We start from the raw sequence: 12,793 nt of genomic DNA, 5'->3' as shown, positions 1-12,793 counted from the left end.
CCTAGGGTGGGTAACAGAACCTGAAACAAACATAAGATTTGAAATTAACTGCAGTAACAGTACCAGGCTGGGTACTGGGAGATGATGGGTTGGTAGAAGGAAATGGGGAGTGAATGATTATAAACCATAAGAACTTATTTGTTTGCTGTTTTTTATCCTTTTTTCTTTTCTATCCTTACTTCAGCTCCCTCTGACACCCATTTCCTAGGTGGGAATATTCTCATAGCTTTTGTATTGATACCCATCGCCCAATCATACCTGACACCCAGTTCTACCACAGGTTTTCCCTTCTCATCTCTTTGGCTAATCTTCTTGAAAATCAAGTATAAGAGACTAGACAGAATACACAGGATGGTGTGAGAGGCCCAAGAAATGGCAAACCACTAAAAATCAGTGGAAAGTACAGTCCGGTGGAGGAAGAGAACAGCCTCCTGAAGACAGAGAAGCAAGGGAGAGGGAGAGAGGGCACAGATGCCCCACTTACCTGTCTTCAACAAGCCTCAACAAAGGATGTGGATTGCAAGGCCTAGCAAGGTAGGAACTTTTATATAGTGCCTGGTCCTGCCTCCTGCAGTAACTGACTGGCCACGTGGGTGATGTCCTAATTGTGGAGTCACCATAACGAGCTTCCTCTGAAATTGCCCATGGTTTGAGTCACTGCTTGGGATGCCTGTTAATCAGCCTCCGTTTGGGCCACTGGGTCCTCACCAGACCTCAGCAGGGAGGGGCTCCATTCAGATCTCTATCATTAGAGGTAGCAGCAAAAGAATGTTCATAAAACGTTATCTCAGTCTGTTAAACTGGGACTGGGTTCCTTATCTGCCCAAACTGGTTCAGGATGTGGTGAGAGATAAGATCCACCTTACTCATCTTGTCTTCACCCATGGGAAGACTTTATGCCTAAGACCTGGGGTCTGTCTGGATCAAGGGCATGTATGGGCCATTTCAAACATTTCCACTGATGTCTCTTCATTGACCCTGGAAAGTCACACTTCCAGACCCACGGAAGATGGCTTGTCCTAAGACCCCAAGCACACAAAGGACCTGGAGAGAGTGATTTTCCTACATAGAAGTCTTTAGGGAAATTTGAGTAATTTGTTACTCTTAGGTTGTGAAGTAGGGTGGAGGAAATGGGAGGGAGAAGGCAGGTAATCTTCATCTTCTCAACTTTGATTTATGACATTTCTAAAAGTGGAGTTACAGAGTTTTCACAGTGACCAAGAAAATAGGATGGAACAAGGTTGGTTTTCCTCCTTGTCTTCTGGAAAAACTTTTCTTAAAACTTAGGTCAATAAAAGGCACAGGGGATGAAAGGAAAAGTTTCAAAGAAAACACACCCAGTTTTCTCACTTCTGAGCCTCTGTGTGGGCTGCCACTTCTGTCTTGTGTGTCCTCTCTCTCTCTCTCTCTCTCTCTCTCTCTGTGACTTGTGAAACCCTAAACATTCTGCAAGGTTCCACTCAAATCTGCCTTGCAAGAGCCTTTGCTGATTACATTAAACCAGAAATGAATTCACCTCCTTCTGAACTCCCATAGCGTCTATTGTTGGTGCTGTTTATATGATATTTACTATAGTTATTAGGAATTCCAGTTATCTTATGTATAAGATCTTATTACTACCTTGAGTTGTAGGTTCCTAAAGGGTAGGGGGCTAGTAAGTGGAAGATCAATGACCATTAATGGAGTGAATGCATTAATTAAGGAATAAAGAAGGTGAATGTAGGAGACAATTGGGAGTAGAGGAGGATCTCATGTATTGGAGGATGGGAAAACATTTGTTATAAAAGAAGCCCCTAGGCCATAAAGTGGTGGCCTTGTGCTTGTTTGCTAAAGTTGGTTGAACCCCAGGGACTTTAAAGATGATGGTGTCCCCCTTAACTTGAAGAAGTGTGTTTAGGTCATTTTCTAAATATAGTATTTGGCTAAAATCAGATGTTCCTTTAAAGGTTTATACAGTTTTTGGATGCTTGATCCCCCAAATAGTTTTTAAAATGTGAGCTGGGGACAGACCAGGTGACATTTTGATCTTTAGGGATTGATGTAGCACCAGTGTAGTCACCATCAGTGTCTTGTAAGAGGCAGGTGCCAGTGGTGGACGTGGTCACAGGCTGGCTTCTGGGGGCTAGGTGAGAGTGGGCCTGGGTGGGATGAGGAGAGGGATTTGGAAGACCCATGGTGTATTTGAAGGGACAAGGTCATTTGGAGACTCTGGGAATCAGGTGTAGGATTGGGGGGCTCTCCTCGTTTTCCTTCTTCTCTTTTTTCTTCTCTTTCCATTTCTCCTCTCCCTCTTCATCTTTTGTATAAAATGTTGTCTAAGAAACAAGGCAACCCTGTGGAGTCTTAGCAGACAAGAAATTCTCCATCACTGGGGTTATTCATTCATTCTTTCAGTCATTCATGACCCTGCTTTGAAGCGCTCCATAGTCTCATGGAGAAGATTGGCAGAGGTAAGCCCCCATACTCCAGAAGAAGGCCCCTTCATCAATCTTGGATGGATGGAAGGTCCTGAAAGGCTTCTGGGGGAGGAGCATCTGTGTTGTGTTTTGCTGGGCAGTAGGAATTACCAGGCAAGGAGTATGGGCAATGGTGTTACAGGCAGCCTGGAAGAAGGAATGCTTATTAGAGTCCTGCTGAGAGGAGAGTCTGAGGCTAATTCAGAAAAGTGGTGGGTGAGAAGCTGAGGGAGGGATACTGCTTGGTTGAGATTTCCAGAAGTTTTCTACAACAGGATGCATGAGCTGACCTTGCTTGTGCCACATGCATTTCTATGTCTTTGGCTGAGCCTCAGGAGGAGACCAAATAGGGATGTGCTGAACAATGGAGAAAGCAGGTCATGTTCTCATGGAGGAGGGTGAATGCAGTTAGGGAGAGGTCAGAGTTCAACTTCTCTCAAAGGACTCTCTCTCTCTGCCTCACAGTGAGCTGATGACAGTGAAGTGGGTCCAATGTAATTACCAGGGTCCTTTAATGTGGAAAAGGGGGCAGAAGAGCCAGTGTCACAGTGAGGTGATGTGAGAAAGATTTGACTGGCCATTGTTGCTTTTGAAGATGGAGACCATGTGCCAGGAATGTGGACAATCTTTAGAAACTGGGAATGGCAAGTGGACAGATTGTGCCCTAGCGCCTCCAGAAGGAGATATAGCCCTGTTGGCATTTTGATTTTATTTTTTAAAATTTTTTTAAAGATTTTATTTATTTATATCAGAGAGAGAGAATGCACAATCAGGGGAGACAGGCCGAGGGAAAGGGAGAAGCAGACTCCCTGCTGAGCAGGGAACCTGATGTGGGACTTGATCCCAGGACCCTGAGATCATGATCTGAGCCAAAGACAGACACTTAACCAACTGAGCCACTCAGGCACCCCCATTTTGATTTTAGCCCAGAAAGACGTATGTCAGACTTCTGACTTCCAGAAATCTAAGATAATATACTTCTGTCATTTTAGGCCACTAGAGTTATGATAACTTGTTACAGCAGCAATAGAAAATTAATACACCTTCTCAACACCTGAAGTTGTTGGGAAGTCTCATATGAAGACGTAAAATCCCACTTAGTGCTCCCTCATTTAAGTATCTACTCACTGGTCATGTCAACCCCTCAGTCAAAGACCAGCTCTTGGTGATGCATGGGAAAAGAACTGGGCCCAGGACCTCAAATGACCTGGGGTTGACTCAATTACAAAGAGTTTGTGTATCCTGGATAAGCTACTTAGCTTCTCAGACCCTCGATTTCCTCTTTTTGGGAAGGGATAACATTATTTCACAGATTCCTTGTGAGGAATAAATTCGAGAACATATGCACCAACACTTAGGACCATCAAGCTACTTACAGAATGTTAGTGCCATCTGACTCTGTTCAGGACTCAGCTCCTCATGAAGCCTTCCTGATTCTCTCAGTTCTTATTCCATCTCCTTTACTCTGTCCCCCTGGGGTTCCATCTTTTCTTATGCTTTTCTACTCACTGGGATGTAGTAGACAGTGTACTGCACAGAGGCCCAGAGATCTGGCTCTGTCCCTAACAAGATATGTGACCTTAGGCAAGCCTCTGACCCTTTCTGCCCTCACTTTTCATCATCATTAAAATAGGAAAGGTAGCCTAGGAGTCAAGCTAGGTCCATTAAAGCTTTGACATTGTGTGATACTCATGAATGATTAGCCTGGGCATCTATATGACTTTGTAAGTACGTGGATGCATGTCTGTGTGGTGGGGCAGGAATGGGGTGGTGTGTGGGGGGGTGCTTTTCCTCCTTGATTAGGTTATAATTTATAATCCACCTAGTCTTATGTCTTCTGTGGGTGGCAGTGGCCCAGCCAGGTGATTGAGTGACCTTAGGTGGCCTATATTTTCCTAGATACAGAGTGGGACTATTTGGGGTCCAAGTCCTCAAAAATCAACCTTAGTGGCCCAGTATCTGGGGTTGTGGCCTGGACAGCTTTGGGGAGATTGTTCCATCCTACAACTTAAGATGAGGTGCCTAAATAGTTTCCTTAACCATCCCCAGCCCTACAGGGAGACTGGGGCTAATCTGATTGAATTCCATCTAAGATTTAAGATTTTAAATTTCTGCAGCTATCATTATTGGGAGCCAGGGTGTAATTATACAGGGTCAGCAGAAGAGAGTCAGGTGTGTGCAGGACATGCTTCCCCCCCCCCCATTCCCATCAAATAACCATCTCCTTTGTTCAGATCATAAAACTTCCCAGACTCTTCTGATTCACTCGGCTGGTCCGTCTGCATATTATAGGGCAGTGGCTCTGATAAAGCTGAATGGTGCAGAATGTGGCTCACCCCATTCCCTGGGAGCAGGTGCCACTAGAGAGCTTGTGGGCTCCTTTGGGAGAGTTCACTATCCCCTCACTTCCCTGCCTCCAGTAATGCCTGCATAGGGTTGTAGGAGGGGCTGTGAGTCACAGGCCACTGTGCCCAGAGGGGACATGACAGGCCACCTGATTCTTCTTCCTTGTTTCAGCCCAATACGTGCTTTAAATAGGAGGCACTAAATTATTTATCAACTGCATTTTTTTAAGTTGAGGCAAATGAGGTACAAGAGTGTTGATGGCCTATTTCAAGATCATGTGGTGAGCTCATGTCTGGACCAGGCAATGGCCCATGTAAAAACATTTAGGACACTACTGTATTGGGGATTCTTTACAAACTTTAGGGAGGCAAAAAAAGATGCAGAACAGCCAGTGGTTCTTAGTAGTATTGAGGTGATGAGGAATATACACAGATACACATCTTCACTCTCAGGAGGTTCATGGCACCCAGGTTAAAGACCACTGACATAGGAAATGGGGAGAAGTATATTCCCAAATTGTTTAGGCTGATATTGGTCTTCAGTCCTTTTCCCCTTTTGTCCTGGCTCATCGTGGCCTAAGTTGGGATTAAAAATCCTAGACTCTTCCAGCAACCAACTCAGTGTGATGTAAGTAAGATGCTTCCCTCTCTGGAGCTGGGTTTCCTCATCCAGACAACTGAGACACTGGGCACATTGTGTGCCACATCCGGCGCTTATACTCAGTGCTGCAAAAGTCACATCTGGCTCCTACAGTGATTTGTGGGCTCTGGGGCCCAGTCTGGGAATGGGGTGGGGGGAATGGCCCTATAAATCTACTTGTCTTCAAAGATATTTGCGTTCCTTTCCTTTAACTCTCTTTTTCCTTCTCAAGCCTGCTGCATCACACAGCCTGATGGAAGAACAACACATGGGCCATAGCAGATGGGGGTGAGGACTCCAAGCACTGACCAGGTTCTTGAGTGCTTTTGTGTCCTGGCTTTCTAAGTTCAGTTTCCCATGCCAGGGGCTTTGTATATACCATCTCACTGGTCAATCCTCTCCACAACTCAGTGAGAATTTTCTTCTCATTCTTCAAGGGAAGAAACAGACCACTTCTCCCACTGAGGTGACACAATTGGCCTGGGCCTCACAGCTGAGTGTAAAGCTCACTTTGAATCCACATCTTTGTGATGACAAGACATTTCCCTTTACCATACTACCTTCCAAAGTGAGAAATCTGCTCGGAGGCAGGCTGCGCTTCCCAGGTGAGGCTGGGGGGAAAGCTGGCAGGATCTGTATCTTGTAACCTAATGGAAAAGTGACCAATTCCAGGGATGCCTTTTTCTCAGTCACAGGCCAGCCATATTCAGCCCTGTCCCCCTCTCCTACCTCTGAATTCTGGGAATAACACATGTGGTGAGGGTAAGGAACACAGTAGCCAGGGCCTCAGCCCAGAGCAATCCCTTCCTCTTTGGAAAAGTGCATCCAAAGCCACTGAACATGCACTCATTTATTGTTACTGAATGTCTGCTCTGTGTGCCAGTCTATTCTCAAAGAACTTACAGCCCAGTGTAAACAGATGGACAGACTATGGTGGGATAAGCATTACAGGAGAAAGGCATGGATGTTTTGAGATCATAGAAAGGGCCATCTGACCAGCCTGCAGGGGGCAGTGGGGGAAGCTTTCCAGAGGAGGTGACCCCTGAGTTGGGTTCAGAGGGAGATGAAGACTGGCCCAAGCGAACCATTCAGAGGAGGACTCAATGGAAAGAGGAAGAATGATAGAGGACAGACAAGTGTAAAGTCACGCAGGCCAGAAACTCTCTGCCATGCCAGGAAGTGCCAGCGTTTACCTGTTGCCGGGATGCAGTTCTAGAAGGAGAGAGAAGTTGCCAGGTAAAGCCAGGCAAGAAGGTAGGGGCTAGCTGTGGAAGACTTTTGCGTGACTGGTCAAGTCAATTCAAGCTGTTTAGGCAAAAAGGAATATTTTAAGGGTTTTAAGCAAGGGAGTGACATGTTTAGATTTGGACTTTAGCCAGCCAGCCTTGGCCGCCTTACACTGGAGGAAGGACTAGAAGGTGAACTTGGGACCTCAGAAGCCAGTTAGGAGGTTCTTGGTGGTATAAGTGAGAAACTATTGGGGTGTTTCTGGTGGGAAAAGCACAAATCCTCAGTCTGAGCATCATTTCCTTTGAGCCTGGGAGAGAGCACAGAGCTCTGTAGGTAAGACATCACAGGTTTTATGCACCTGGTGCAGCTGAAAATACCCTGCTATGCATTTTATGATCAATTTGTACCTTAGCATCTTTATATATTTGGCAATTGACTTACTGTATTTACCCACCTGTTTCTTTGCTGAGAATCAACAGCTGTGGCACAGAAGCAGTTACGACTTGCCATTGTCAATAAAGCCTCCCAGGATGTGCCTGTGCTCGAGTCCCTGGCTGGAATATTTAGTCATGTGGAAGCAAGACAGGGAAATAGGACAGGTTTGGTAACTGGCTCCTTGCTGCCATCTCCCCAGCTGCCATTTGCATGTGGAGGACACATGAAAGTGAGTTCTATGGTGCCTTCCAGCTTCAGAGCTTCAAAGCAAGACATCCCTGTGATTGTGTGCCAGCCCTTTCATAGAGCACTGACCCAGCTCACAGCACCACCCCCAGCCGGCCTGGTCTGGGAGGACTTACAAGTCCTTTTGCAAGGCCAGCTGTACACTGCCTGTTTCTCAAGAAACCGTGATGCAAGGGGCTCTGTGGTAGAGTCTCTTCTTACAGCTTTTCCATGAAAGGAGAGGTTTGGTCCTGCCCTATCACAGTATCTGTGAGCCATCAAGATGAACACCTCACAGGTTCCCGTGGTGCTGTTCTTCAGGTGTTGTTTATTTATTTATACAACCCTCTACTATTTGGGGCAGGGCCCTGGTGACTGCCCCTGGGGCTGGGAGGAATTATGGCATTCTGCAAGCAGGTAGCACACTCATCACGTTCTAGCCGTCTTCCCTGGCATTGCCTTTGATCCTGCTTTTTGCTGAGAAAGTAGCCATTAAGAGATGTGTATCTTTGGTTTCATTTACATGAGAAAAAAGAGAACTAAATTGGCAAATGGATGTTTTCATATTCTCAGAGATCACCTCCACCCAGTCTGTGTCCAGAGTCCTCAGAGCCACCCAGGAGAGCACCAGTCCCTGACCCACATTGCCATAGAGCCACTGGAGGCCTGGGACTGAGACCCTACCCTTCAGAGGAAGGCACCCAAGGTGTGCACTCAGGTTTAGGAAGATGTTCTTCCTTCTTTTCCTTTTATTTATTTATTTATTTATTTATTTATTTATTTATTTATTTATTTATTTGGTTAGTTAGTTAGTTCGTTCATTAAGCAAATGAAAGGACTTTGGTGGGTTTCTGAAGTATTCATGATTATATAATTTTTTTTCTATTACATGAGAAAAACTTATTTATCTTATCTAAAGACTAGTGAGAATAAAAATACTCCACAGGTTACCCATAACTCCATTGTCCTAAAATATCTAGAATGTTGACAAATTTCCTTCTATCATCATCATCATTATTCATAGAAGTTTTTGGTTAAACATAATTGCTTTTATGCTATACATCCAAGTGGGGCCTTGCTTTTTTCCCCTTTAATACATTTTAGTAATTGCACAATGCTTCATCAAGTAATAGATCCAAGTGTATTTATCAAAATTTCTGTTAGATATTTAAATTATTTCTAAGTCACACTGTGATAATCAGCTTTACATAGCTTTTCTTTTTTCCATTTTGGAATTATTTTTCTTTGCACAGATTCTGAGACGTGGGACAACTGGGTCCAAGGATTGAATCATTTTATGCTTCTGATACATTTTCCATATTCCTCAAATTCTTTCCTAAAAGGATTTTTGTCTGTTTATGCTCTCATCAAGAGTGGCACACTCTAGCACTGGGATTCTCAGATTTATTATTTAAAAGTGATCATTAAATAGTTGGAAGAGGCTGTCACATTATAGTGCTATTTCCTCTCTCTCTTTCCTTCTCCATCTTTTCTCCCTCCCTCGTGATTTCTACTGAGGCTCAAGAGTTGTCCATCTTTTATCAACAGTTGACCACAGGGCCCTAATGCCCTAAACTAGGCTTCCAGAAGTTCTCAGCACCCAGGAAGCACCTCTCTGCAGGGCCTCTGAGATGCTAAGGCCTCTTCATATCAGAGAAGTTAGTAGTCTTCACATCTGAAAAATGAGGGGTTGCATGCCTAAAAGCCTTGTTTAGCTCTCATGTCCTAAAAGTCTGCTTCTGCAACCACCTATTATATGACCTGGTCTGGTGGGAGTCCCATGTGTCTTGGGCATATTTTGGACTACCTGTTCTTACTGCACCTTTGTGGTCCTATACCAGCTTCTAGACTAAGAAGGATGGAAAGCTGTTTGTGTGCCATGATTCCATAAGGAGCCACCCCAGATTTGGCTTCTCTCATTTCCTCTTACTGTGACAGCAGAGAACCCTAAGCCTAGTTCCACTTGAATGTTGTGGGTTGTAATGACAAACTAGTTTGGTCTGTGTGGCAAAGCTCTCTTATCCACTTGGCCACAGGGTTAAGTTCATGTACTCCTGGGCATTCAGGTTTCTTTCCCAGAAGTAATCAGAGCATCTCAAGTTCAACTCATCAACAAGCTGGTTCTGCACCTGGCCAAGGACCTCACCACATGGAGTTGGTCCTAGGAGGGGAGGAGACCCACCCTGAAGATGTGTAGAGACTGGTGGAAGATGAGGGAGATTGAAATGGTGACCACGCTCCCAGGCCCTGACACCCCATTTCCTACACTTCTAATTCTATGCCCCCTTCCCATTCTAATACCCTTCCCAGCAAAATGAACTGATACAGTCCCTTTTGTGAGTTAAGCAAAGTTGATGTGGACTTTCCCTAGCCACTTGTAAATAATCCCCACTTAACATAGCAGCTGTGAGTACTTTTCCCGTTCATTCCTAATTGAGATGCTTTCAGATTTATCCTATCTTTTGTGTGAAGTTTTCCTTTTGAAATTTTGTAGATTAACAGGAGGTTGCCCTAATAGAGATCCCATGCACCCTTCACTGGAATTCTCTCCGTGGTGACATGCTACATAATTATGGTTCAGTATCCAAACCAGCCAGCTGACATTAGTGTAATGCACAACTTCAATTTTTTTATTATTTATTTTTTTTAAGATTTATTTATTTCTTAGAGTGAGCACGAGTGGGGGAGGGGCAGAGGGAGAGGGTGCGAATGTCAAGCAGACTCCCCATTGAGTGCAGAGCCCGATGATGTTGGGCTCAATCTCATGATGCTGAGATCATGAAGCTGAAACCAAGAGTCAGAGGCTCAACTGACTGAGCCACCCAGGTACTGCTGTTTTTTATTTTTTAAAAGAGTGCCTAGCTGTGCTTATAGGTATAGGTTAGAACCTAAATATTGCACCTGATGAGGAAGAAAGGCACAGGACAATTATGTTCAGGTGTGACATGTGAAACCTGGGCAGGTGCTCTTTGAGTGCTGGCTATGTTCCAGTAAATCAGGCACTGGACACATGTTACCTCCTAAGCCTCATGACAACCCTGTAAGCCCACTGCTAGCATCAGGATTCCTTTTAGAGAGAGCAGGAAACCAAAGCTTAGAGCAGAACTAGAGTTTAAGCCCACACAGCCTGTTTTCAGAGTGTTCTGCCTGAGCATTATGCAGTGTGATTAACAGCGGAGGATAGAGTTTTTCCTAAGCCTTTCTGGACTGGACCTTTCCTCAACATCCCACTCTTCTTTCCCCCTTTTTCCCTCTTCCTCTGTCATGGCCACTTGGGCTCCTGAGGTGAACCGCTGTTAACAGCCATATATATGGCTCTCTCAGTCTGCATTCCCTGGACGCACCCCTAAGGAGATGCCACACCCTGTATGTAGCAGGTGGGGTCAGAGGGGAGTCTGTCTTCAAAAATTGTTGATTGTAGCATGCCACGGTTCTGGCCTCACTCTCTAGGATTGCTTCTTGGTGGTTTAATGCTGGAAAACAACAACAACAACAACAACAACAAAAACCCCAAACTGCCAAAACAAAAACAGGAGAAGAGAGCCTTGCACAGCAGAGGAACACGTTTACTTGTCAGTTCATGGCTTCAGCTTTCAGCACAAGATGGTGAACATGGTAGAGTTGTTGGACGTAGTGGGTTAAGTGGTACCCATGTGCCTCACTCTGGGGGTGGGCAGGGAGGTGGGCATTTAGGAGGACAGGGCTTGGAACAGGGCTTGGGGGGACAGGGAGCTGGGCATGGAGGAGGGCACGGTGGGGGGCACGGTGGGGGACACAGTGATGGAAACAGTGGACACTTTGGTGGTGCTGGGCACTTTTCCCGGGGGCACTTTTCAGAGCACCGTTGCAGCAACTTCTTTAAACAGCTGGGCTGGCATTTGGCTTCACACTTTTGTTCACACCTGGGATCACAGTTCTTGGGCTCATTCTTGGGTTCACTAGATTTATTTTTATCATCGCTCGACATTCTTTGATTTTCTGGGCCCTATAAAGAAACATGCAACAGGTCATATGTGGGAGACCACACTGCAAGGTGGGAGAGGACCAGCAAGACTTCCTATTCACACCTCCTGCCCATCTTTGCTTTTATGAAAAACTTTCCTGGGATGGTTTGGGCTCTAGACCAAATTCTCATTTAAGGGCTGTCCTCTTGTCCTTGGAGTGGATTGGTGACAATGTTTCTTGGTCTCTTCACACTTACCCTGCTTTTTGTTCACTTACACTTGTCTTAATTCCATATCCCCCAGCAGGAGTTTTCAACCGAGGGTCCGGGAATTGCCCGCCCCCCCCATGATAAAACCATATTTAATCATATGTTACCAATATAATTGGTATCTTTTGCAACTCCATGTCTTTTAATTAATTCATTTAAGTACATTGTTCTGAAGTCATGAATTTGGTCAGACTGCTAAAGGCATCCATACCACAACAAGGGTTTTAACAATTCCTGCAGGGTTACCTCCCTAACCCTCTGGAGATGGAATGAGAGGGTATATTAGTAGGTTTAGGGACTCAGGACACTTCTTTCATTCCTGTGTCCTCCCTACACCCTCAGAGCCTTGAGAATTGCTTTCTTCACTTGAAAACTGGGGATGGGAAGCTAATTGAATCTCTACCATGGCTGGACTCCCATAGGTCACTCTGTGACTCCTCCCCATGATTAGGGTAAGGGAAGAACTCAGGAGAGGAGGAGATGAACTGGGAAATTCTAATTCCTCTGAAAATATGAATTTGAGATCCACAAAATATGATTTTAAGGAAGAATTTTTTTCCTCCTCTGTTAAGTTTTGCCCTGAGTTAGGTCTTCTGTGGATGATTTGACTTCTAGATATGAGCAGGGCTTCTCAGTCCCTGACAATGCTTGCAAGTTGTATCTAACTGGCACTCCTTTAATTTCCCTTAACAATATAAAAGTAAAAGTTTATCTAATTTAGTTTTAAAAGCAATATGGCTCCCTGGAGAAATAAATCATTAAGTTAAACTCCAAAATTGTTACGAATCTCTTTCAAATGAGGCATAGCCCAGTTCTTGTTACTGAAAATGAAAGGAAGCTTTCATTCAAAAATAGCCATGATCTCAACCCTGTTCAATGCCTGGGGTACTTTAAGTCACTCTTAGGAAAGGAGAAGAAAAAGACAGGGCATTTGCAGTTGTCCAAATGCAACTCACCCCTTTGTGTTGGTAGTGAACTTGACAAGTAGTCGAGTGAGATGGATGGTATTGCTGTATGTGAGAAGGTGGATTTTCCCTCTGGTTCCTCTGCCTAGCTCTGAGGAAGCCAAGGGTGGGGGGTGGGGAAGGGGAGCCCCACTTGTGACCTCATCACTGCATCATCAAGTGTCAATTGTTGTGTGACTCCAGAGCTCCCAGCTCAACTCAAGCCCTTGAGAATAAACTGTGCTTAATCACCCCCCTTTGCTGTCCTGTTCCCTCTCAGGGTCACTCAAAATTCATGCTGGTGA

At 45.0% G+C, this 12,793-nt stretch overlaps 1 protein-coding gene across 1 annotated transcript; it reads right to left on the bottom strand.

Moving 5' to 3' along the window:
* Positions 1 to 10,989: 10,989 nt before the first annotated feature.
* On the bottom strand, positions 10,990 to 11,298 carry LOC123858230 (late cornified envelope-like proline-rich protein 1). The gene has a single exon (XM_045895331.2). The coding sequence runs from the start codon at positions 11,296 to 11,298 to the stop codon at positions 10,990 to 10,992; it is 309 nt and encodes a 102-aa protein (XP_045751287.1).
* Between the last annotated feature and the right edge of the window lie 1,495 nt (positions 11,299 to 12,793).

This window comes from Mirounga angustirostris, unplaced genomic scaffold (genome assembly GCF_029215605.1).
Source record: "Mirounga angustirostris isolate CCGP_5_RB_7025 unplaced genomic scaffold, mMirAng1.0.hap1 SCAF_4, whole genome shotgun sequence".
NCBI classification, from domain to species: Eukaryota; Metazoa; Chordata; class Mammalia; order Carnivora; family Phocidae; genus Mirounga; species Mirounga angustirostris.
Note: the sequence above shows the minus strand (reverse complement) of the source record. Positions and strands in the feature narration are given on the sequence as shown.

Excerpts from the sequence above, each read along its gene's own strand:
- LOC123858230 (XM_045895331.2), bottom strand. The coding sequence starts at position 11,298 with ATGTCGAGCGATGATAAAAATAAATCTAGTGAACCCAAGAATGAGCCC.